At 40.9% G+C, this 25,627-nt stretch overlaps 1 protein-coding gene across 3 annotated transcripts in view; it reads right to left on the reverse strand.

The window, feature by feature from the left end:
- PDPN (podoplanin) overlaps window positions 1-24,210 on the reverse strand; it is a 44,509-nt gene extending 20,299 nt beyond the window's left edge. The window contains exon 1 of one of the 3 annotated variants that reach the window (XM_012545642.3): window positions 23,730-24,210. In XM_012545642.3, coding sequence (XP_012401096.1) covers window positions 23,730-23,796 — 67 coding nt within the window. In that variant the 5' untranslated portion in view covers window positions 23,797-24,210. The remainder of the gene's footprint in view (window positions 1-23,729) is intronic. The other 2 variants (XM_012545641.3, XM_012545643.3) reach the window with 2 other exon arrangements.
- Between the last annotated feature and the right edge of the window lie 1,417 nt (window positions 24,211-25,627).

The raw sequence follows: 25,627 nt of genomic DNA on the forward strand, positions 1-25,627 counted from the left end.
TATACCCTCTTGGAAGGATGCTTTAAGAATTCTTCTTCCTGTCTGGGCCATGCTCCATTTTCATGTCTAGCTGCTCTCAAACTTGCCTGGAGTTTGAAAAAAAGACTTTACTGCTGCATGCAGCTGTTGTTTTGAAACAAACTTGGTCCGAACGAGGGCCTGCCTTCATCTCCCAAGTACCACGCTCCTGATTCAGTGACCATCTTTCAGGCTCAGCATTAAGCTCAAGTTGATTTTGCCCAGTACGCTCGGGATTGCCCCTTGGACACAACAGCGCTCTCTTTGTCAGCTTCTGCCTGGGCTGCTTCCAGCCCCTCTGGTCTTTCCTCAATACAGGCCCCTTTTCTCCTGCCTCTCATAGACTGACCATTGCGGGGTCACTTGGGGGATGCTGTAGGGCTCACAGCACCCCATGAAGAGAATATGGGGAAGAGGGGTGCATAGGGCAAGGGTGGTCAAGAAGGGAGGCCCCTAAATCTTTTCTGGGAGCCTCAAAGCATTCATGTCTCAATATTGTCATTGCAACTACTTCCAAAGACTCACCAACAGTTTAGTAGGGAGCTGGGTAGTATAATAGAAAAGGTCTGTTCTGGGAGTCAAGGGAACTGTTCCAGGCCTGCCTCTGCCACTAACTCACTGTAATCTGGGACTAGTAATTGCTCCTGATAGTTGCATTCTCTGGTTCTCAGTTTAATGTAAAGTCAGGAAGGAAAGGTTGGAACAGATAATTTCTAAGGTCTCTGCAAACTGTGTTCTAGCCCCTTCTAGCAACCAGCTTTGACATTTCATGTGCTAATAGTCTTCCCAGATCTGACACTCTGTGTTCTAAGACCCTCCCAACTTTATAGTCTGTGTTCTAAGGACCCTCCCAGCTCTGACAGCCTGTGTTCAAAGGGCTCTCCAAGCTCTGGAATCCTGGGTTCTAAGGGCCCTCCAAGCTCTGACATCCTGGGTTCTAAGGGTCCTCCCAGCTCTGGCCTCCTGGGTTCTAAGGACCCTCCCAGCTCTGACATTCTAGGTTCTAAGACCTTTTCTAATTCCAACATCCTCTGATTCAGTTTCTGGGTATCTAGGACTGTCATTCTGGCACCTCTAAGGGAAAAGGTGACTGTTGCAGACCTGTTCCTTTCAGAATGATTTCATTCTTCAGCCTCTCCTCTAAAGCTCCTGGCAGCCATCTTTACTCTCCCCTGCCTTATTTTCCTAACTGCTGGCAGCCAATAATTCTTCCTGCATCCTGATGCTCTAGACAGACTTATCAATATTCTTCCAACCTCTTCATAGAAATCTATTTTTTCTCCAAGTCCTATTCATTCCCCATCCCTGTTATTATTAATCACACTCAAGAAGACATGTGTGTTAGGTGACTGTGTCTCCTCTTTGCCATTTTCCTCGTTTGTAAAATGAAGAAGTCAAGCCTGGATGGCCCCCAAATCAGGATGAGAATTTCAGGGAAATTCAGTCACTGAAAATCCAGGTAAACAAGGACAGTGATATAGAAGCCAGGAAATTGTTTTTAAAAGGAATGTGCCACTGAGTCTCTTTAAATTGTAGCTTCTAAAAAGTTCTCTTGAAGATCACAAATCCCTGATAGGAACTCTAGAAGTGAGGCAAAGGAGATTTAAGGTTCAAGGATTAGGAGTCTTGGCTCACTGAAAATAATAACTGACATTTTCAGAATGTAATATAAAATTTTCCAGGTATTTTATATGTTAGTTCATTTGAACCTCAAAATGATCCAGCGATTTAGGTACAGTGGGTACTATTATTTTGCATTTCACAGAAGGGGAAACTGAGGCTCAGAAATGTGAAAATGATTTGCTAACAGTCACATGACTAAAAATTGTCAAAGGTAATATTTGAACTCTGATCCTTCCTGACTCAAAAAATCTAGCACTTCACACACTCTGACACACAGTGTCTCAGATGTGAGAAACTGATTTTCATGAAAATCATAATCTGCTGACAAGCAAAATTTTTAAAATTTCATATAGGCAAGGCAGGTACAGAGTTAAATACAGAGTTAAACACAGAGTTTGGAAAACCTGTGTTCAAGTTCCACCTTTGACACAAATTGGTTTTATGATCTCTGGTCTGTCACCAACCTCCCAGTGCCCCCAGAGAACTATCTAAGACAGTAAGGTGACAAGAAGTTGCCCTTATGCTTTGGAGAAAGGAAAGGAAGAGAAGAGCACCTACTATGTGCTAAGCACTTAAAAAAACCCAAACTAAATATTATCTCATTTAATCCTCACAACAACCCTTTGAAGTAGATGCTATTATAACCCCATTTAATAGTTAAGAAAACTGAGGCAGATAGTTGTAGGATAATTTGCTAAAGGTCATGCAACTAGTAAGGATATGAGGCTGTATTTGAACTCAGGTTTTCCTGACTCTAAGCCCAATCCACATGAACAGTTCTCTATAATGATGAAATCACAAATGTGATTGAAAAAAAAGAAAAAGGAAAAGCACTTGCTTCCTTAGAATACTGGCAAGTCACTTAAGCACCTTCTGCCTCAGTTTCCTCATCTGAAATATGTAGTAGCACCTTTCTCCTGCTAAGGAATCTAAGGAGAAAATGATGTAAGCTTTTCAAACTTTAAGGAGCTATATAAATGGTGCTGATTATGATTTGTATTTATTGCTATTGTTCAGTTGCTTTAGTCATGTCTTACTCTTTGTGACCCCATTTAGCATTTTCTTGGCAAAGATAGTAGTGGTTATTGTTTCTTTCTCCAGCTTATTTGAGAAATGAGAAAACCGAGGCAAACAGAATAAAGTGACTTTCCCAGGGTGACCCAGCTAGGAAGTGTCTGAGATTTGAACTCAAGAAGATTAAAATTCCTGATTTTAAGCCCAGTTCTCTATCCACTGTGCTGATTAGCTGTCTTTTTTTTTTTTTTAAACAATTAGGGTCATGAATTTAAATCTGAAAAGGATCTCATTTTATAGATGAGAAAACTCAGGTTCACATTGTGGAAGGGATGTGCCCAAGGTCAAATAGGTAGTAAGTGGCATTATGGCCATTTGAATCCAGGTCTGTCTAGAGAGACACAACCAACTGTCCATCATCCCAAGTTGTCCTGTGTTAACGAAGGTAGTACTTGGCACATAGGGGCTTAACAAATGGTTATTGACTATTGACTATTGCCTAATGCTATCATCAAAAAACTTGCCTTCTTTCCTGATATTCCCTCATTTCCTTTAGAGCAGAGTTTCTTAATTTGAGGTCCATGGATAAATTTCTAACTTTTTTGGGAGGGACAATTTAATCATTTTATTAAGAAGACCAACAGGTTATTAAATTAAGAAGATGATCATCTCTTTTAAACCAAAGATAATCAGATCAAAGACAAACCCCTCATCAAAAGGTTTCTTGAGACTTATGAGGGGAGACAATGTAAAAGGGAACATGAAAAAATGTTTGATGCTTGACAAAAAAATCAAAGGGGGCAATCCAGTTTGATAACACTGACAAAAATCAAAGACAGAGTTTTTTAACTTGTTAAAAAAAACTTTGATAACTGTATTTCATTATAACTGGCTTCTTTTGTAGTCCTATGCACTTTATTTTTGAATATAGAATATGATTTTGAAGTCCATAAAACAGTATTCTAAACGCTATAGGCTTTCCTTGGCTGCTAAAAGTGGTCACAAGGGTTCAGAAAACCTTGCTTCAGAGTCTGTGCAGCTGGCTCTGAGCTCATGCCGGATCATGGCGTGAGGATGAATGTTTGAATTCCAATCCCATTCTGCCAGGCCCCCTCCTTCATAACTCAACCGCAGTAGGACATGTTTTTATGTCTGTGCAATGTGGATGTTATTCTGAAACTGTTTTGAATATTTAAACATCTTGTGGTTGAACTTACAAAAAAAGGTGGGGGGAACCCTAAATCTTGCGCTAACCTAATTGCATCATCTTCCTTGCAATAAAGCTTCCTGCCAGCTCTGGAAGCAGACCTGCCGTGTTCGTCAACAGAACGAGACAGTGATTTTTAGTTTACTCAGAGATTTCTGAAGTCTGAGTTCCTCTTCAGGCTGTCCAAATGCAACAAAGCAGGCTGTGAAGATGAGAGATCAAACAGCCCTGAAAGTATTTGCTAAGAGTTTTCATGAAATAAAATAGCTGATATAGGTTTATTTCCTTGAAAAGGCTTTAGCTTGGCTCTAGCGTGTTCTGGTTGTCTGCTTCGGGATGACAAATAAAAATAGCACTCATCAACTTCCCCATTCTCTCCATGATTAAATGTTGGAGGGGGGGGGGTCAAGAACAGGGAGCGAAAGATACCTCCAAACAGGCCTTTCCTTAGGCCTCGTGCTAGTTTCTCCTCACTCCAAAATTAGTTTGTTATGTATTTAAATATATATTCTCCAGTAGAATACAAACTTCTGGGGTGGGGGGTGGGGAAGAAGACTTTCACTTGGGTCTTATATAGCTTCACTTAATAATAGCATTTTGAAAGATTTGATACTAAGTAGTACAATTCCTAAGATATTTTTCCTCCTTTCCTTCCTCCCTCTCTCCCTCCCTCCCTTCCTCCTTTCTTCCCTTCCTCCCTTCCTTCCTTCTTTCCTTCCTTCCTCTCTTCTTCCTTTCTTCCCTTCCTTCCCTTCCTTCCTTCTTCCTTCCCTCATTCTTCCTTTCCTCCCTTCTTCCTCCCTCCCTCCCTCCTTTCTGCCTTCCTCCTTTCCTTCCTTCCCTCCTTCCCTCCCTCTTTCCTTCCTTCCTTCCCTCCTTCCCTCCCTCTTTCCTTCCCTTCCTTCCCTTCCTCCTTACTTCCTTCCCTCCTTTCTTCTCTCCTTCCTTTCTTCCTTCCGCAACTGGAATTAAGTGACTTGTCCAGAGTCATATATCTTTCCCCTCTTCCAAACTTCCCTATGACTGTTAAGGCCATCAACATTCTTTTAGTCTTCTAGTTATTTTTCTAGACAATCTAGCCAATCTTAACTCCTCACTCACCCTCACCCCACACATACATTGCTAAATCTAATTACTTGTGCTCTCATGTCCCTGGAATTTTCCCCCTTGTCTCTATTCACAAGTCATTGCCTTATTCAAGTCTTCCTCACCTCTATAGCCTCCTAATTTGGTGCCTCAAATCTCTCCCCTCTTAAATCCATCCTCCACACAGCCATCAAAGTCCAGGTCTGGTCATGTAATTCCTTAAAGATTCAATAAATCCCTATCACTTCCAGGATCAAATATGACTTTCCTCTCATTTCATCTTTTTAAAACTTCTATTTTTGTGAAAGTTTCATAGTGTATGTAATTATATATTTATAATGATTATAATTATATGTGTAATATATATATATTTATAGTATAATATATATAATTTAGTATGGTAGTATACATCCATTTGCAATTTAAAACAAATATATACCTGTTAGAGATCTATTTAATTTTTTTTTTTTTTACTGAGAGAGATGTTTCATTAAAAAAAAAAAATAGATGCAATTAACCTTGGCCTGAAGATTTTCAAAGATAAGGAACCCATTACTTTCCACAGGATCAATCCTGGAGGAACACTGTACAACTTCTATTACTAAAATACTTCTCATTGCCATGTTAATTTGCTGCCATGCTTCATTAACACAGCCAGCAGAGTAAAGGAGCCAAAATGGCTTACCCTATCTGCCACATGAAACATTTCATTTCCCATCACACAATTCCTCCCTCTCCTCACCCCAGCAAGGCTTAGTTCAAATAGCATCTCCTCTGTAAGGCTCTTCCTAAGTTCCACAGTTGTAAGTATCCTCTTTTGGTCTCTGAAATTACTTTGTTTTTACTTTGCATATATTTTTTTGTCTTGACTTATCTCTTTAAACATTGTTTCCTCCCAATAGAATATAACATACTTTAAGAGACAATTTTATTTGCTTAGTACATAGGAAGTCCCTATTGCTTATTGAATTAAATAACTCTCTGAACCAAAGAAAGAAATAAACTTCCATAGTTTCATGAGCTCTTTGGTCTCTATGGGACCACCCACTATAGATCCTTTACCCTCAATTAGAATTTCATCGTTATTGACTCAATCCAAAAAAATCAATATGGTCAAAGTTTATTTATTTGCCATTGAGTAGGTTTTCATAAAAAGTTGGAAAATATAAGACGTGGTACTAAATGTCAAGTCTCTTGTACCCTTGACTCTCCTTCTTTCATAGGCTGAACCAGCCCCACCACAGGAATCAATTATTGCTCTCTGATGGGTTGGCGAGGAGTCCCCTAGAGTCTCGGTACAAAAAATACCCTTCCCTGCCTATGGCTGCCAGACTGACCACTGTCTCCAGACCCAGGTTGTGATCGCTAATGACCCTGGATGGGGCTCAGACTTCACTTTTACAGTCTTTCAGCAGATTCTGGGTAAGCGACCACATGAATCAAAAGTACTTCTATGGCGAATACAGACAACTCCCAAAGAGCAGCATGGGGACAATGAATTTTGGGGATTATCCATGGAAAATTTAGCCCTGGGTTGGCTAACAGTTAGGTGGATGTTCTGGGAATGCAAATTTGTTTTGATTTTAGCCCAAGTAAACTTGCTGTTCCCACAAATCACACAGTGCATTGCATTCACAGATTCATAATATTTCAGAGTTGGAAGAGACCTCAGAAGACATGCGGTCCGATTCAAGGACAGTGGTTGCCCACCTGTGGGCTGCTGAAGACATATTGCAAGGAATCTACCAATGTATATAGTGCCAAGAACATCCATTTTGATCTTTATCCAATAAATGGCCCTTATGTAAACTGAATATATAATATGCCTCATACTTCTGTTCCTTTTTTGTTTGTTTGTTTATTGTTTTTGTTTTTTGATGAGAGAATTAGAGTTAAGTGACTTGCTCAGGGTCAGACAGCTAGGAAGTGTTAAGTGTCTGAGGCCAGATTTGAACTCACATCCTCTTTCCTCAAAGAGTCAGTACTCTAGTCACTTTGACATCTAGCAGCGCCTCAATCCTTACTTTTCAAATGTATATTAATGCTACTGTAACAAATAAAATATAAATGTATTTTGATCATTACTGAATTTATAATACTTTGTCATGATAACAGCAACAAAAACTCACTTATGGGGACTCTAAAGACAGCAAAATGCTTGGGTTAAATGACTCATACAGCTAGTAAGTTAAGTGTCTGAATCCAGTTTTGAACTCAGGTCCTCCTGACTTTAGGGTCAGCAGCCATGTAGCTGCCCCATGTCTTAATAAACATAATAACAATTGTTAGTCTCACTGATATTGTTATTATAAGTATCATGTAACAGTCCTTTAATGTTTACAAAATGCTCTATGTATCTTGTCTCATTTGAGTTTCATAATAGCCTTATATTGTAGCTAACATTCTCTTCCTTTAAATGAAGAAACCAAGACTTACAGAGATTAAGTGATTTACTCACCGTCCTATAACTAGACAGTAGCAAGGACATATTTTCAATCCAGGTCTTTCTGATCACAGTATCTGAACTCTATTATAGAATTTTCTCATGATGTATTTTCTTAACTAATAAATAATAATAATAATTGATATTGATGGGTGCTCTTGTTGTTTATCCTCATACTTGAAGAGGACTGATGACATAAGAATGGTGGGATCAAAATGGTAGTAGCTGTCCTTCATGCTCAAAGGGGACCAAAATGACATCACTGTCAGAGTCAAGGTACAATGTGTCCAACTGCGGTTGATTGGACCGATATGAACTGGGAAGGCAGTTCTATGGTACATAGATCTATGTATGGGCAGAACTATGGTACATAGATCAGGTACAAATAGTCCATATAAACATCTGAGGTAGAGATGTTTCTAAATTTGTGCATCTCACATTTCTTTTGAGCTGTTGCAATTCTACTTTACTACGACAACATAGCACCTACTTTGATATGGGTGTGTCATGCTAGGAAGTCCTGTGCTTGCATCTTCCATATCTTACAATTGATTCCAAAGTTCTTCAGAGAGACCTTGAGAATGTTCTTGTATTATTTCTTCTTCTTCTTCTTCTTCTTCTTCTTCTTCTTCTTCTTCTTCTTCTTCTTCTTCTTCTTCTTCTTCTTCTTCCTCTTTCTCCTCCTCCTCCTCTTCCTCTTCTTCCTCTTCCTCCTCTTCTTCTTCCTCTTCCTCCTCCTCCTTTTCCTCTTCCTCTTCCTTCTCCTCCTCCTTCTTCTCTTATTCCTCCCCTTCTCTTTCTCCTTCTTCTTCTTTTCTTCTTCTTCTTCTTCTTTTCTCTTTCTCCTTCTCTTCCTCCTCCTCCTCTTTCTTCCTCTCCTTTTTCTTTTTCTCCTCCTCCTCCTCCTTCTTCTTCTCCTTCTTTCTTCTAGCTTTTTATTATATATATACATATACATATATATATATATATATATGAATATGTAGTTTTCAACATTTAATCTTGGAAAACCTCGTGTTCCAAATTTTTTTCTCTCTCCCTTTCCCCTACTGTCTGCCTTAGATACAAGTAATCCAATATATGTTAAACATGGTATCACTTTTTCTAACCACTGTGTGAACACTTGCCTTGTATGAGTTCTCTGTAAAATAGCCTTTTAGGCAAAGCTACACTTGGCTTTCAAACAACAGGGTCTGCCCATCAGAGTTGCACTCTTTGCAGCAGAGTGTGACTGCTTGGGCAGTTCAGCCCAAGAGAGAACCAACTGTTTCAAGAGAGAACTCACTGTCAGGTACCTCATCTTGCCAGATGATTTTCTGGATCTTCCTAAGACAATTCAAATAGAAGTGATTGCTTCCTAGCACAGTGCTGGTGGACTGCCTATGTTTATTAATGGAGTGGCAATTGTTATGGGGAGATATGTTTATCATATATGTTATATATGTTTATATATGTTGATATTTAAAAAGGGGTTGTCATATTCAAAAAGTTAAGAGTCCTATCATCATTTGGATTGTCTTCTGCTTTCTATTTCTCTCTTTTGATACTGCTTCTTGAGGGATATGAATAAGTGAGAGTTGACAGGGCTTCTTGCCAGAATCAGCTTAAAACCAGGACCCTGGTCAGGTCACACCTGAAATACCGTGTTTAATTTTAGGTACCACATTTTAGGAAAGACACTGAGGAAAGCTAGAGAGTGCCAAAGGAAAAGTGCCATCTTTGAAATCATAAGACCTGGATTCAAATCCTCATTCTGCTGTGTTACCATAGGCAAGTAACTCCCTTTTTCTAGGCCTCAACTTCCCCATCTGTAAAAGCCTATGATCTGGATGTCTCTGTCTGGGATCTGAAATGCTGTCACCTCAGATTTACCAAGTGCCAAGCCAACTATATGCAGTGTCTTTTCCTGTGTCCCCATCAACTCCTACTGAAGTTGATATTTTATTAGTGAATGATAGCACTTCTGTCCCATCCACCCTCAGTTACTTTAGATGACCTATAAAGTCCCTTCAAACTTTAGATAGGTGAGTCTAAATCCCCCAGAGAAAGACAAAAAGTTTGGGAAGGATGTCTAGTTCATTTCAACTGAAGGATATTAAAATGTTCAATCTGGAAAGGAGAAGGCTTTCTGTCTTAATTTCTTTGGAGGGCTGTCATATGAAAGAGGAAACAGCCTGTCTTACTTGGTTTTGAAAGGCAGAATCATGAACAATGGATCACAAAATTGGGCTTGATAGAAAGGAAAGCCTCCTTACAATGAATGCTGTCTCCAAGTAGAACCAATTTTCTTGGGAAGTCTTTGATCCAAAAGAACATAGATTTGGAGCAAAATGGCACATTGTAGGTTATCTAAGACAACCTGTTCTTTTTGCAGAAGAGGTTATTGATGTGAAGTAACTTGCCCAACGTCACACAGGTAATAAGTGATAAAGCCAGAATATGAACCCAGGCGCTCTGGCTTTAGTTTCCTCTGTAGTGGAGGTCTCAAACAGAGACTGGATGACTACTTGTTGGGTTTGTCATAAAGGGGCCTCTCCTTCAAGTGGGTACAGATTTGACTATTTGGCTTCTGGGATCCCTTCCAATTCTGATTCTATAAGAAAGGAGAGCCCCTTCCCAACTGGAGATTAGATTTCTTGCCCACTGTTTAACTGGTAACAACATGCCATACGTTGTGTCAAGCTCAATCAACCCCCAGTGTGCCCAGTCACGCAATGAGAGTCACAGCACATTGTACAATGCTTCTATGTGTGCCTGCTTCAGGAAATTCAGTTGACACCCTATTAGAACTAAGGAACACAGGTGAGGCAAACATCACCCACTTCTGGGCAGACTTTTGGTCTTTCTATAATCTCCATGTATGGATTTGGTGAGACTTCTTGGAAGGGTCTAAGGTTAGAACCAGCCATACAGAAACTACTAAAGGAATATTATTCTGAGAACAATTTCATTGACTTTCTTTTTCTGAAGACACTTTCTTCAAAATGTAGGATTTTTTTCATTTTTATTTTGTAGCCACTAAGTCTTTTGAGCCTCATGAGAACCATGTAAGGTAGCAACTCCAAATATTATTGTTGTTGTTGTTAACATACCATTATTATTACTAATACTATTATTATCATATCCATCATCATCTGAGTCAATAGAGTGAATAAAGTGTTGGACTTGCAAATGGGAGGTTGTTAATTAGTCATGTCTGATTCTATATGACTGTGGATGGCTGCTCATCAATACTGTCCATGGGGTTTTCTTGGCAAAGATGCTAGAGTGGTTCACCATTTCCTTCTCCAATGGATTAAGGCAAACAGAGGCTAAGTGCTTTGCCCAGAATTACATAGCTAGTAAATATCTGAGGCCAGCTTTTAACTCAGATGTTTCTGACTCTAGCTCAGTACTCTATCCACTGAACCACCTACTTGTCTCTGCAGTTGGGGAGACCTGAGTTCAAATTTATTCTAGCTGTGTGACTCAAAATTTACTATATTTCTCTCATCTTCAGTTTCCTTATCTGTAGGAAAGAATAATAGCTCCTATATCCCAGGATTGTTGTGTGGCTCAAGTAAAAATAACATATAAAACATTTTACAAGTGATAAATCACTATATAAATGTAGCTAAATCATTGGTTCAGTCACATCCAACTCTTCAAGATCTTGTTCTGAGGTTTTCTTGACAAAGACATTGAAGTAGTTTGCCATTTCCTTCTCCAGTAGATTAGGCAAGCAGGATAAAGTGACTTGCCCAGAGGTACAAAATTAGTAAGCATCTGAGGCTGGATTTGAATTCAGGTCTTTCTGATCTGCCCAGCTGCCTCCATTATTATTACATGTTTTCTCTCCCAAGAAAATGTAAACTTTTTGAGGACAAGTACTGTGTGATCCTGGTTAGGTCAATACTTGGTTTCTCCATCTGTAAAATGGGGATAAAAGCATCTACCTCAGAGTTGGTAAATAAGAAGAACCAAGGCACTTTGTAAACCATAAAACATTGTGTAAGTGTTAGCTATCATTTATTATTATTATTATTATTATTTTGTGCTTTTTTTAATGCTTAGTCTCTAGCATGGTGCTCACAATGGGCACTTAAGAGATACTGGTTATTTTCATTTTACAGATGAGAAAACTGAGACTAACTTGTCCAAGGTCACATGGCTGAAAAGTGTTTCCTTTGGGAATTGTCAGTGGGTTTTCCCACATCAGAGGGAGAGCAATGGGGTCCAGTGGCAAAGAGTACTGGACTTAAAGTCAGGGGACCAGTATTTGAATCCCACCTCTGTGTGATCCTGGGTAAGTCCCTTAATTTCTGGGCTTCAATTTTTCCATCTACAAGGTTATTCAGATGACCTCAGAGGTCCTTCCCAGCTCTAGGTGTATAAGATTCCTAAATTATATGACAACTGGCATAAGGAATAAAAGGGAAATTGAATTCTTATAGCTAAAGTTGGAACATATCAAAAAATAAAAAGGCATGTATCAAGAGGTGCCAAAGAATAAGAGATTTAGATTCAAATTAAATTACTCCTTAAGTATCTCAACTCTGCTCCCTACTAGCTGAGTGATGTTGGGCAGATTACTTAGAATTCAACAATCTCAGAGTGGGAAGGGAGCTCAGTATCTTCTTGTACATGCTTTCTTGCAATGTCTTCCCTGACCAAGAACCCCCTTTAGAATCTCCCCGGCAAGTGGTCAGTTACTCCTCCAAAGGCAACCAACTGCCTCCCAAGTCACCCAATCCTACTTTGGGACACATGACATACTCATGCTGAGCCGAATTTAAGGCAAATGGAAATGTCGACCATAAGTGAACCATGCTCACAATAAGCAAGATTAATGTGCTTAGTTTAATCATCCATTCCCCTATAACATTCTCAATCTCATGCTCTTAAAGCATAGAATGTCTTACCCGGAAGGCACCTTAGACATCAACTAATCTAGTTTGTTTTGTTTGATAAAGGAAGAAAGGAGGTCTTAAGGGTCCTTTTACAGAGTTGAGAACAAATTTCAGGAGTCTGGCTTCTCAGATCAGTGCCCTTCCCATGGAACTACAGCACTTCTAACTTAAGGAAGTGGAAGAATTTTAATGAGATACTTTCTAGACGTATGGGGAACTCCTGAGTTAGAAATTATTTCTGTACCAGGAAAGAAACATATATTATATGGTCTGTTGACAGGGGAGTCTCCTTTTGATATTTGAGTGAATTTTTTTTTTGCTACAACTTTGCCTCACTATTCATACCACGAGAAGAGAAAAACCTGTTATTCCTTGATAAGAGGATATAACTTGGTACTTACTGGAAGTCATTTGAGACTCTCTTATACCCTAGAGAATATGCTAAAAAAATGTGTAAGGTGAGGATTGGAAAATACCTGGCTAAAAATGAGATCTTGAATGCTCAGAATTTGTCCTGACTTGATAAGATCTAATACCTGTGACTTAGATCACCAGCACAGTATCTTTCCCCAAGCTATCATTTCAAACACAGAATTTTCCATTAGAAGGGACCTCAGAGGCCATAATGTTCCTGATGAGAACTTGTACAGGCTCTGTCCAAAGACCTTCTACCTCCTGAAGCAGCCGTTCCTCTTCTAGGAAGCCCTAATTCTGGTCAGTTTTGGTTGATATCAAGCATATAAACTTGGAGAGAACTGAGCTTTGCAGGAACTAAGAGAGAGCCTACTCCCTTCCCAGACTCAAGTGGGTATAGGGCAAGTATGCCCCTGAGATGGTGGGGGACATGTTTATATTTTGTTCTTTCTGGTTCTTTTTTTTAAATAGCCTTTTATTTACAGGTTATATGTATGGGTAACTTGACAGCATTGACAATTGCCAATTTTTCCCCTCCTTCCTCCCACCCCCTCCCCCAGATGGCAGGATGACCAGTAGATGTCAAATATATTAAAATATAAATTAGATACACAATAAGTATACATGACCAAATCGTTATTTTGCTGTACAAAAAGAATTGGACTCTGAAATGTTGTACAATTAGCCTGTGAAGGAAATCAAAAAATGCAGGTGGGCAAAAATATAGGGATTGGGAATTCAATGTAATGGTTCTTAGTCATCTCCCAGAGTTCTTTCGCTGGGCGTAGCTGGTTCAGCTCATTACTGCTCTATTGGAATGGATTTGGTTCATCTCATTGCTGAGGATGGCCAGGTCCATCAGAACTGGTCATCATATAGTATTGTTGTTGAAGTATATAATGATCTCCTGGCCCTGCTCGTTTCACTCAGTATCAGTTCGTGTAAGTCTCTCCAGGACTTTCTGAAATCATCCTGTTGGTCATTTCTTACTGAACAATAATATTCCATAATATTCATATACCACAATTTATTCAGCCATTCTCCAATTGATGGGCATCCACTCAGTTTCCAGTTTCTGGCCACTACAAAGAGGGCTGCCACAAACATTTGTGCACATACAGGTCCCTTTCCCTTCTTTATAATCTTTTTAGGATATAAGCCCAGTAGTAACACTGCTGGATCAAAGGGTATGCACAGTTTGATAACTTTTTGAGCATAGTTCCAAATTGCTCTCCAGAATGGTTGGATGTATTCACAATTCTACCAACAATGTATTAGTGTCCCTGTTTTCCCACATCCCTTCCAACATTCCACATTATCTTTCCCTGTCATTCTAGCCAATCTGACAGGTGTGTAGTGGTATGGCAGAGTTGTCTTAATTTGCATTTCTCTGATTCATAATGACTTGGAGCATCTTTTCATATGGCTAGAAACAGTTTCAATTTCTTCATCTGAGAATTGTCTGTTCATGTCCTTTGACCATTTATCAATTGGAGAATGGCTTGATTTTTTATAAATTAGAGTTAATTCTCTATATATTTTGGAAATGAGGCCTTTATCAGAACCTTTGACTATAAAAATATTTTCCCAGTTTATTGCTTCCCTTCTAATCTTGTCTGCATTAGTTTTGTTTGTACAAAACCTTTTCAGTTTGGTATAATCAAAATTTTCTATTTTGTGATCAGTAATGATCTCTAGTTCTTCTTTGGTCATAAATTCCTTCCTCTTCCACAGGTCTGAGAGATAAACTATCCTGTGTTCCTCTGATTTGTTTATAATCTCATTCTTTATGCCTAGGTCATGAACCCATTTTGACCTTATCTTGGTGTACTGTGTTAAGTGTGGATCAATGCCTAGTTTTTGCCATATTAGTTTCCAATTTTCCCAGCCATTTTTGTCAAACAGTAAGTTCTTATCCCAAAGCTGGGGTCTTTGGGTTTGTCAAACACTAGATTGCTATAGTTGACTATTCTGTCTTGTGAACCTAACCTATTCCACTGATCAACTAATCTATTTCTTATACAATACCAAATGGTCTTGGTGACTGCTTCTTTATAATATAGTTTTAGATCAGGTACAGCTAGGCCACCTTCATTTGATTTTTTTTTTCATTAATTCCTTTGAAATTCTTGACCTTTTGTTTTTCCATATGAATTTTGTTGTTATTTTTTCTAGGTCATTAAAAGTTTTGGGGAAGTCTGATTGGTATAGCGCTACATAAATAGATTAGTTTAGGTAGTATTGTCATCTTTATTATATTTGCTCACCCTATCCAAGAGCATTTAATTTTTTCCAATTGGTTAGATCACATTTAATTTGTGTGAAAAGTGTTTTGTAGTTTTGCTCCTAAAGTGTCTCATTTTCCCTTGGCAGATAGATTCCTAAGTATTTTATACTATCAGTAGTTACTTTAAATGGAATTTCTCTTTGTAACTCTGTTGGATTTTGTTAGTGATATATAATAATGCTGATGATTTTATGTGGGTTTATTTTGTATCCTTTTTTCTGGTTCTTTAAAGTGAATATCATCTGTCAAAACTAATCGATGTTAAGTAGGTAAATGGAATTAGGGCACTAGACATTGGTATCTACAGAAATCTGGACAACACTATTTGGGGCTCACATTAATACCAGCAGAGAAGTAAAACCTACAAACTGCCCTAGGCTCTGAGAGACAGGGACAGAGACAGACACAGAGAGAGAGAAAGAGAGAGAGAGAGAAAGAGAGAGAGAGAGATAAAGAGAGAGAGAGAGAAGGGAAGGAGGGAGGAAGGGAGGGAGGGAGAGAAAGGTAGGAGGGAGGAGGAAGGGAGAGAAAGGTAGGAGGGAGGAAGGGAGGGAGAGAAGGATGGGAGGGAGGGAGAGAGAGAGAGAGAGAGAGAGAGAGAGAGAGAGAGAGAGAGAGAGAAAGAGAGAGAGAAAGAAAGAAACTTGCCCAAGGTCTGATAGGTAGTAATGATAGAGCCAGAAGCAGCTGGCCATATCAGGTTAGAGAAAAGAAGACTCAGGAGAGACTTACTTAGGAGTGATTACTATTTTGCAAAACAGCTTAATCTTTTGAATCTAAATAAGGGGTTAGATCTGTTTGACCCAAAAGAGTTGAATTTAAAGCAAAGGATGAAAGTTTCAGAGAGGCATATTAAAGCTCAATTTAAGGCCTTAAGTCATCAGCATTGGAGCTGTCTGGGAGCAAGACAGGGAGATAGTGAGGTTCCCCTCTGTGGAGGTCTTCAAGAAAAAAATGGAATGGCAACTTGTCCGTGACCTAGCAAGAATCCCTATTCCAATATGGACTGGGCTTGATGGATCCGGAGGTCCTTTCAACTCTGAGATTCAGTCCTCTGGTTCCAAATGAAATGTTCTCTTCCCATATCCCATGGCCTCTTAACTGTGAATCTAATTTTCATAAAGGGATCTGGGGCTTCTTTAGCCTAGGGAATTTTTAGTGTAAAAATTCCCTCTACCAAGGCAGATACACGCTAGGAAGTTGTCTCGGGCTCTAATAATTTAAGGGACTTGCCCAGAGTTACATAGCTAACAAGTGTCAGTAGGCAGAATTTGGTCCCAGAGTTCCTCAATTTCAAGCCCAGCACTTGGTCTGTTGTGCCAAGTTTCCCCTAGTTATCATGATAAGGATAAAATCAGACACATGTTTTTAGGATTTCAGGGCATGGCACAGTAGAGAGCGCATCTGACCTGAAGTCAGAAATATCTGAGTTATTACTTATTACTTATTAATCATGTGACTCTAGGCAAGTTACTTAACCCTGTCTGCCTCAGTTTCCTCATCTGTCAAATGAGTTGGAGAAAGCAATGGCAAATCACTCAGCACCCTGGTACCTTTGCCAAGAAAACCCCAAATGGGATCACAAAGAAAAGGATATGATGAAAAAAATGACAAATGAGGTACTTGGATCAGATGGCTTCTGAGGGCCCTTCCACTATATAAACTGTTGTAAACTGTTGGAATTCTTGAGAAGTCATGGGGATATCATGGGAACAGATATGGCTCACTCGGAGAACCCTGATGAAGCAATCATTTACAGACTGTCTAGTATACTGGAGATGGGTGGAGGCCAGGAGGGAGGCTGGGAGGGAGGCTGGGAGCCAGCTGCTGAGTTTATTGAACATCTCTACCCTTCCCTGGGCGGTCCCTCCCCCACAATGAGTTATAACCTGACACGCCAACATGCAGGAGCTGCAGTGCACAAATATGAAAACTATTCTCAAATAAACCAGTGGAATGTCAAGCCCAGTCCACTCCTGGTAAGAGGATAGCAAACAAGGGCAGGGAGATTACGAGAGAACCTCGGTTTACGCAATTAGATATGGCCTCATAACAGCCAGATTCAACCCAATCTAACAAGAAGTTGTGAAGCACCTACTGTGTGTAAGAGGCTATGTTAGCTCCTAAGGATAAAAATGAAACCGAGGAGGGGCAGCTAGGTGGCCCAGTGGATAGAGCACCACAAATCTGGGTTCAAATCCTGCCTCTTGCACTTAGTATGTGGTCTAGGAATAGCATTGTCCCTTTATGCACCTCAGTTTCCTTATCTGTAAAAAAAAAAAATAGATGGGCTAATTCATCTTGAAGGCACCATCTAGCTCCAGATCGTCATTCTTACAATCCACCCATTCCTTCTCCTTTCAGTTATCATGTGCAGAAATCTGAATTTTATCCTCTGAGTTTACTTAGAGCACAGGATCTTGACCATGGCAATCTTAGGGAAGCTAGCAGACCCCTTCTCAGACTGGGATTTTTAAAAAAAATTTTAATTGAAGGAAATGTGAAATTTCAGTTAGTGGCTACTGAAAATAAAGCTATCTTTCCTCCTCATTCCAATTCAGGGGTACTATCTGAAATCTCTCCATGTTTAAAGACCCAGGGCTTAAAGTGGAGTCGTTTTCAGGGCTTAGCTAAAGGTGGAGACTCCTGAATCAAGAGTACTTAGATTCAAATCTTCTCTCTGAGAAGATATATTTGTTGTGCGGTACTGGGCAAACTACTTTAGGCTTTCTGAATCTCATCTGTTAAATGGACATGATATGTATACATATATTGTATTTAACTTATACTTTAACATATTTAACATGTATTGATCAACCTGCTATCTGGGGGAAGGGGTAAGGGGAAGGAGGGGAAAAGTTGGAACAAAAGGATTTGCAACTGTCAATGCTGAAAAATTACCCTTGCATATATCTTGTAAATAAAAAGCTATAAGAAAAAAGAGAGAGAGAGAGAGAGTTAAAAGGAAAATGGAGAAAGGAAAAAAATGGACATGATAGTCATAGTCCCTATCGCAGAGTTGTTGTGAAGATCTGATTCAAAAATGTTTGTGAAAAGATGACTAATGTGGAAATATGTTTTACATGATTGTATCCGTATAACCTACACCAGAGTGCTTGCCATCTTGGGGAGGGGATGGGGAAGGAGAGAGGAAGACAAATTTGGAATTCAGAATCTTATAAAAATGAATGTTGAAAACTCTCTTTACATATACTTGGAAAAAAAATAAGGTACTATTTTAAAAAAGAAAAAAGAGAGAAAAATGTTATGGAGTTTAGGATTTCTCCTCAAGAAGAATCTGAAGGAAAATCTGCACAGTAGATAGAGCCCTGGTCCTAAAGTTAGGAGGACCTGTCTGACTCCAGAACTGAATTTAAATATGGTCCCAGACACTTAACATTTAGGAGCTGTGTACCTCTGGACAAGTCACTTAATCCCAATTGATTCGGAAAAACAAAAAAACAAAAAATGAAGAATCAGAGCTACTTTCCTATTTTAACAGCACTTCTCTGGATCTGAGGGAGGCACTGAAATAGAAACTACTGATGAGATCATACATTCCTCACATCCCTTCTGCTCTAGGGAAAGGTGAGGCAGCTATGTGATGTATTGGGCAGCTAGGTGGTGGGTAGAGCACCAAGCTTGGAGTCAAAAAGACTCGTCTTCCCGAGTTCAAAGACTCATCTTCCTGAGTTCAAAGACTCATCTTCCTGAGTTTAAATCTGATCTCAGGTCCTTACTAGCTATGTGACTTCTCCTTTGTCTCAGTTTCCTCTTCTGTAAAATGAGCTGGAGAAAGAAATGGCAAATCACTCCAGTATTTTTGCCAGGAAATCCCCGAATAATCTCATGAAGAGTTGGACATGACTGCCAACTATAGTAGATATAGCATCAGACCTAAAGTCAAGTTCAATTGCAGCCTTAGACACAATCGATTGGCTGTCTGATCCTGGAGCAAATTACATTCACAGCTTCCTGTCTCATTTCCTCATCTGTAAATGGGGAAATCATAGCATCCACTTCCAGGGCTGTTGGGAAAATGGATTGAGATAATACATTTGAAGGGTTTTACAGCTTTAAAGTATTATATAAATGCTGGCTATCGAGAGTATTACATGATGAAGAAAGAAGGAGGAATCAAATAAATTGGCTCCTCTCTGTTCAGCAGGGACTTGAACATTCCCAGACAGCTTCCATGTGCTTTAGAACCTTTTCCCCTCTCCCCAATTTTGTGGAACATCCCATTTGGATGAGAGATTCCCAGACTTAGCTTCTGTGTGCTTTAGAACCTTTCCCCCCATTTCATTTTCCCCTCTCCCCAGTTTTGTTGAACATCCCATTTGGATGAGAGATTTGGCTTCTGATACCTGAGGAAGAGCATGAGTCCTGAGGGAGGAAGGCCTGGCTCATTTCTTGCTTCACATCTACCACATCTGCTAGGATGTACTTGGAGCCAGGAGCTCACAGAAGGAACTCCGAGGACCAGGGTGGATAAGCTACTGGGTGTGGAGGGGGGGGGGGAGAATCACGGGTAAATGGATTCATGGTGATGATTAATCCTGAGTGGACAGATACCAGAAAACACATGTGCTCTCTCTGCAAAGAAGGAACTGCAGAATCTGCTGAAATAAGCCTACTCCAGAGCCCCGTAGCCCTCCTGGGACCTCCAGTTCAGGGTCAGGGTGGGGCTCCAGTGATTGGAAGAAAAACAGCAGACTTGGCAATAACCCGATTTGGGGGGTTCTTCTGAATCTGCCCTCACACAGTGTGGCCACATAAGCCCTGGATTATACAATTGGCCAAGGAAGTTGCACTAGGGTGGGCAAGGAGAAGCAGAAGCTTAATGAGCTTCCCGGTCAGCGTTATCGTTCCCCTCCAACCATAGTTTTGCCCAGTAGAGCTGTTCCCCCGTATTCAGGTGGCTCGTGCCTCCTCTCAGGACAATCCCCTGTCTCCCATCCCGGCAGCTGAGCAGACCCAAACACTCTGGTGGCCTCCTCCCATTTCTTTCTTTAGCAGCTGAAGGCTGCTGGCTGAGAGGGAGGAGGAGGAGGAGGAGGAGGAGTTGTTTATAAGAAGCCCAGACTGAACAGCACCTTTGAATTGCAATTTTGCCATCTACTCCCTGGTCTCCCGTGATTACAGCCAGCTCTTCGCCCGATGAACAACAGAGGATGTCTCTCCCCCCCTTTCCTCAGAGGAGCCTCGAATGCCAGTTAATTTGGGTGCCACCCACACGTCCCTCGTCTAGGAAGCGCCGAACAGCTTAATTTGCACATTTTGCCTCCAAAAAGGAGATATAATTGAAATAGAGAAGGGTATGTGTTCCGGGGGAAACAAATCCCCTAAAAATAGTGGCTCCAGAGCCGGTCACGTGGCACCTCTAAACGGAGCTGGTCAGACACACTCTCTTTGAACTGAGCCCGGTGCCGGGTGCTGGGTGTAATTTTCTGAAGCCGGGGTATTTTTGTCCTCGCACAGAATTAGCGAGGGGAAGGCAAGGCCGGGTCATCCCCCACGCCCGCCCGCCCAGCAGGCCCAGGAGGGTGACTGACTGACTGCCTCTAGTGTTCTGTGGGTCTTATAAAAGTGCATGAATGAGCTTCCTGTCTCTCTGCAGAGCAGCTGGGCCTGGGGGGAATGGAGGGAGGTCAGGAGGCCCACCCTGGAGTCTCAGCTCTACCCCACCAGCCCTGTGACCTTAGGCAGGTCACTCCCTCCTGCCAGTCTCAGTTTCCTCATCTGTTAAATAAGAGGAACAGGCTTTATGGAATGGATAAAGGACTAGATTTGGGATACAGAAGTACTGGATTCAAATTCTGCCTTGGACACTCGCAGGTCACTCCCTTCTACCAAGTCTCAGTTGCCTTATTTGTTAAATAAGAGGAACAGGTTTTATGGAATGGATACTAGACAAGTCACTTCTCAGTCTCTTCAAAAGGTAATAAGAGTAATAAATATTTAAGTTCTGGACTCAGACAAAGGGAGACCTGGTTTCTGATATTTACTTGATGTATGACCATGAGCCTCCTTTACTCCATCAGCAATACAGAAGAAACTCATCCATAATATCTACTTGTTGTGAGGATTAAATGAGATATACATATATATGCATATATATGTATAAATATGTATATATATATATACGTGCTTTATGCAGGGCGTGAGAGAAACAATGCAGAATAAGCATTTATATAGCACCTACTATGTGCCAGACACTGTGTTGAGACCTTTACATATATTATCTCATCCAATCCTCATGACAACGCTTGTTGGGTACTATTATTATTCTTATTTTACAGTTGAAGAAACTGAGGCAGAGGTTAAGTGACTTACCCAGGATCACACAGCTAAAATAGTGTCTGAAGCCACATTTGAAGTCAGATCTTTCTGACTACGATGCTCTAGACACTGGGACATGTGGCTGCCCTCCGGGGGCACTGCCCCTTGAACCTGTACCCCAGCAGGACCAAAGCTAGGTGGGATCTTAGAAACCCCTGAGGTCAGCCCCTTTATTTGTTCAGATAAGGTAACTGAGGCTCAGAGTAGCAAAGGGATTTGTCTAAAGTTACCCAGGAATCAAGGAGCACTGATGAAATTTGAACTCAGATCCTATAGTAACTCCCTATCTGGTTTTCTCACCAGAGCAACTCCTGGACTCTCAACATTTTAATTTAATTCTAAAAAAACCAATCATTTTATTCATCTGCTCCATGGTCCATAAAGCTTTAAACATAGAATAATAATCGTGGGAGAGCAATTTGGTGAGTGATTCAGTGGCAGGCATGCTGAGCTTGGGGCAGGAAGGAAGTTCAAATGGTAGCTCTATAGGTGAATCATTTCATGGCTCTGTGCCTCAGTTTCCCCATCTGTAAAATGGGTACAATAACAGCACCTGCCTTAAAGAGTTATGCTGGGAGTCACATGATATATAATCTACATAAAGTGCTATATCAACCTGCAACTTCTATTGTTATTGTCTCAGGACCATTCTTAGGGTACCCTTGATGAAATAAGGAGAAAAAAGGTGACTGAAATAGACTTTTCTAAATCACTTTTAAAGTTTACTTAAAATGCTGGGTATTAAAGGGGAGAGAAAGGCAAATACATCATGATGTCAAGAGCTGAAGAGAGGAGGAACAGCTAGATGGCTCAATGGATAGAGCCCCAGCCATGGAGCCAGAAGGACCTGGGATCAAATCCAGCCTGGGATATTATTTACATAACTAGGTGACCCTGAGCAAGTCACTTAGCTCCAACTGCCACAGGGAAAAAAGCAGTGGAGAGAAGACCCAAACAAAATTCTCCCTGGATACAGTTCTTGAAAACAGGGGCTTCTTTTTGCCTTTTTTTCTCATCTCAAAGGGCTTAGTAGGGTGCCTGGCATATGACAAGTACTTTAAAAATCCTTCTGGAATAACTGACTGCACAAGGTTGTCATTTCTTCTGTTCAAGAACACTTCCTACTTCTAGAAGTAAAAAACGGCTCTTGTTGGCCACTGGGTAATCAATTAACAAATGAGGAAACTGAGTCAGAGAAGTGAAGTGCTTTGTTAATATGTGTCCAGGGCTAAATTTGAGATAGAGCTCACTATATCCAGCTCCTCATTTAATATCAATTCTCCTCTCCACAGACATGTATCCCCACACAGTCACACACAGCCATCATCAGCTGACGGCTTCTGGCTTCTAAGAACTGCAGAGCGGTTGAGCAATTATATGATTATTCAGTGGCTGAAGATAAAATGAAGTCCCACAGCACCCAGAGCAACTTCCCCCTGAAATAACTGTTCAACCTGAATTATGTGGATAATTACCTCAATTCTTCCCTTTACTCTGCCAGTGTAGACACAGCCCCTGGATTTTCTATATATCTCTTTGCCTCACAAGTGCCCCACACTCTAGAGGAGTTACCTCTAATAATAATAATAAATTAATAAATAATAATAATATTTTTCTCGCAACCCCAAAACTAGCCCCACGGACTATTTCGGAGAGAGTGAGAAATCTGGAAGGCCCCGAGAAGATTCCCGGAATCATGGACTTGGAGCTAGAAAGATCTCGGAGCCCGTTCCATCTAACAAACTCATCCATTTTACAGAAGACTGAGGCCCAGGGAAATGAAGTGAGCCAATCGTGATTGTACAGGTCATAAATGGTCATGGTAAAATTTGAACTTGGGTCCTCTGACTTCAAATTCGTGAACTTGGAGAGAGTCAATAGCCCATCCAACAGAGAAGGAATGAGCCTGGTGTCAGGTACCTCTGGATCCTGAATGAAATCTGGCTCAAATCTCACCTCCCGCCCTCCGCTCCCATCACTATTAATTTTCCAAGCTCTGCCTCCCGGGAGGAGGCTACCGTCTTATTATCAGATTCCAAACCGTTTTGTTCATCCCGAAGAGGTCACATAAAAAGTGCCTGAAGAGATGCAGCCAAAAGGCTACCCTCCGGCCCATCCCCTCACCACTCCCAGCTGTCTCTTCGTCTAGGCAGTCAGGATCCACAGCCTTTCCACGATTCTAACCATTTTCCCTTGGGTTCCTCCCTGACCCCAATCTCTTCTTCCTCTATAGTATTCACCATAAAGATAAAGCCCATCTTCTTCCTCTAAAGCAGTAGTCCTTAAACATCCCCTCCCCAACCTCCCCCGATCCCGAGGGCGACTCCAAACAGCCAGGCACAAACAACCCCTTCTCTATAATAAAGCGAGTGGGCTGCTGAGCGCCGGGCCCTGTCAGAGCCTTACCTTCCTGCGCGATCACCCAGAAGGGCGAGCCCCCTAAAACGAGCAGCAAGATTTGAAACTGCCACATGTTCTTCTGCCCGGAGAGCGCAGGACGGGGGGGATGCTTTCTTTCAGGAGTCCAAACCGGTCCGGGCTCCAGCTCGGATGAGTCCAAATCCGACCGGCTGAGGCGGGGGGAAGGAGCCGGGGAGGGGGGGAGTCGGGGAGCGTCCGGCCTCCGAGGATTCCCCTGCTGGGTGGGTCCCTGCCTCCCGCAGAGAGACAGAGCCGGAGCGCAGGCGGAGCGTTCCGGGGACCAAACTTGCAGAGAAAAGTTCAGTCAGCGAGCCCGCGGAGCCTCTTTCTAGCGGGGGAGGGAGCAGCGGTGCATAAGGTGGTCGCCGGGAGGGAGGAACACTAGGACCGCCCTCTCGTCTGTTTGGCCAGTGTGGAAAGCTATGAGCTCAGAGCAGGTTTAAAGTTACAGGGCCGCAGCTGCGCTGCGTGGGTCTCCGGGGAGCCTCGGGCCCTCAGAGTCAGCAGGATTGGGCTGGGTTTGTCTAGGGGTGTCAGGGAAGGGGGTGTGGGGTAGAGGAAGCTCTTGTTTTTCAGCAAGTCTCTCCCTCTCCCCCTTTTAAGGCTAAAGTTTGGTAGAAGGACTTTGACTAGAGCAAGAATATCTCAGGTCTGAGCCCATCCCCAACACCAAAAAATCCGTCGATTTTACAGATGGGGATGTGGTGGCTGAGAGTGAAATCCTGGTTTTTCCAGGGCCTGACTTGTGACAGAGGTCTGATCCCATCCCCCATACACACACACACACACACAAAAGTCCTTTGATTTTAGAGATAGGGATATGGTGGCTGAGATTGAAATTTTGATTTTTCCAGGGCCTGACTCTTGGGAAAAACTTTTGGCAAACTTCTGACTTGCTCTAAAACTCAGTTTCTTCATTTGCAAAATGAGAGGCACCTACCAAATAGGACCCTGAAGGATCCAGATCTTATGAACAGCAATTTTAAAACGTGGTGTATACAGCTACGCCCAGAGAAAGAACTCTGGGAGATGACTAAAAACCATTACATTGAATTCCCAATCCCTATATTTATGCACACCTGCATTTTTGATTTCCTTCACAGGCTAATTGTACAATATTTCAGAGTCTGATTCTTTTTGTACAGCAAAATAACAGTTTGTTCATGTATACTTATTGTGTATCTAACTTATATTTTAATATATTTAACATTTACTGGTCATCCTGCCATCTGAGGGAGGGAGTGGGAGGTAAGAGGTGAAAAATTGGAACAAGAGGTTTGGCAATTGTTAATGCTGTAAAGTTACCCATGCATATAAACTGTAAATAAAAGGGTATTAAATAAAAAAAAAAAAACGTGGTGTATATAACATAGCATTTCCACTTTCTGTTGTTATTTGCTTGCATTTTGTTTTCTTTCTCAGTTTTTCTTTTCCTTCCTTCTTGATCTGATTTTTCTTGTGCAGTAAGATAACTGAATAAATATGTATACATGTATTGGATCTAACATGTATTTCAACATATTTAACACATATTGGTCAACCTGCCATCTGGGGGAGGGAGTGAGGGGAAGGAGGGGAAAAATTGGAACAAAAAATTATGGAAGAATCAATGTTGGAAAAATTACCCATGCATATATATATGCTTTATAAATAAAAAGGTTTAATAAAAAATAAAAAAAAAAACATGGTGTATACTTTTGTTGGTAAATTTCGTGTGTGTGTGTATTTTCTGTATCTTTGAGTGAATCTATACACACACATATATATGTGTGTAAGGTGTTTTTTTTAAACAGAATGAAATTTTTTATGTGCTACAAAATAAATTTAACATTTCAAAAGAAAAACACGTTACCTTAAAATATATCATAACACACATGCATAGA

The sequence above is a fragment of the Sarcophilus harrisii genome, chromosome 3 (genome assembly GCF_902635505.1).
Source record: "Sarcophilus harrisii chromosome 3, mSarHar1.11, whole genome shotgun sequence".
Lineage (NCBI taxonomy): Eukaryota > Metazoa > Chordata > Mammalia > Dasyuromorphia > Dasyuridae > Sarcophilus > Sarcophilus harrisii.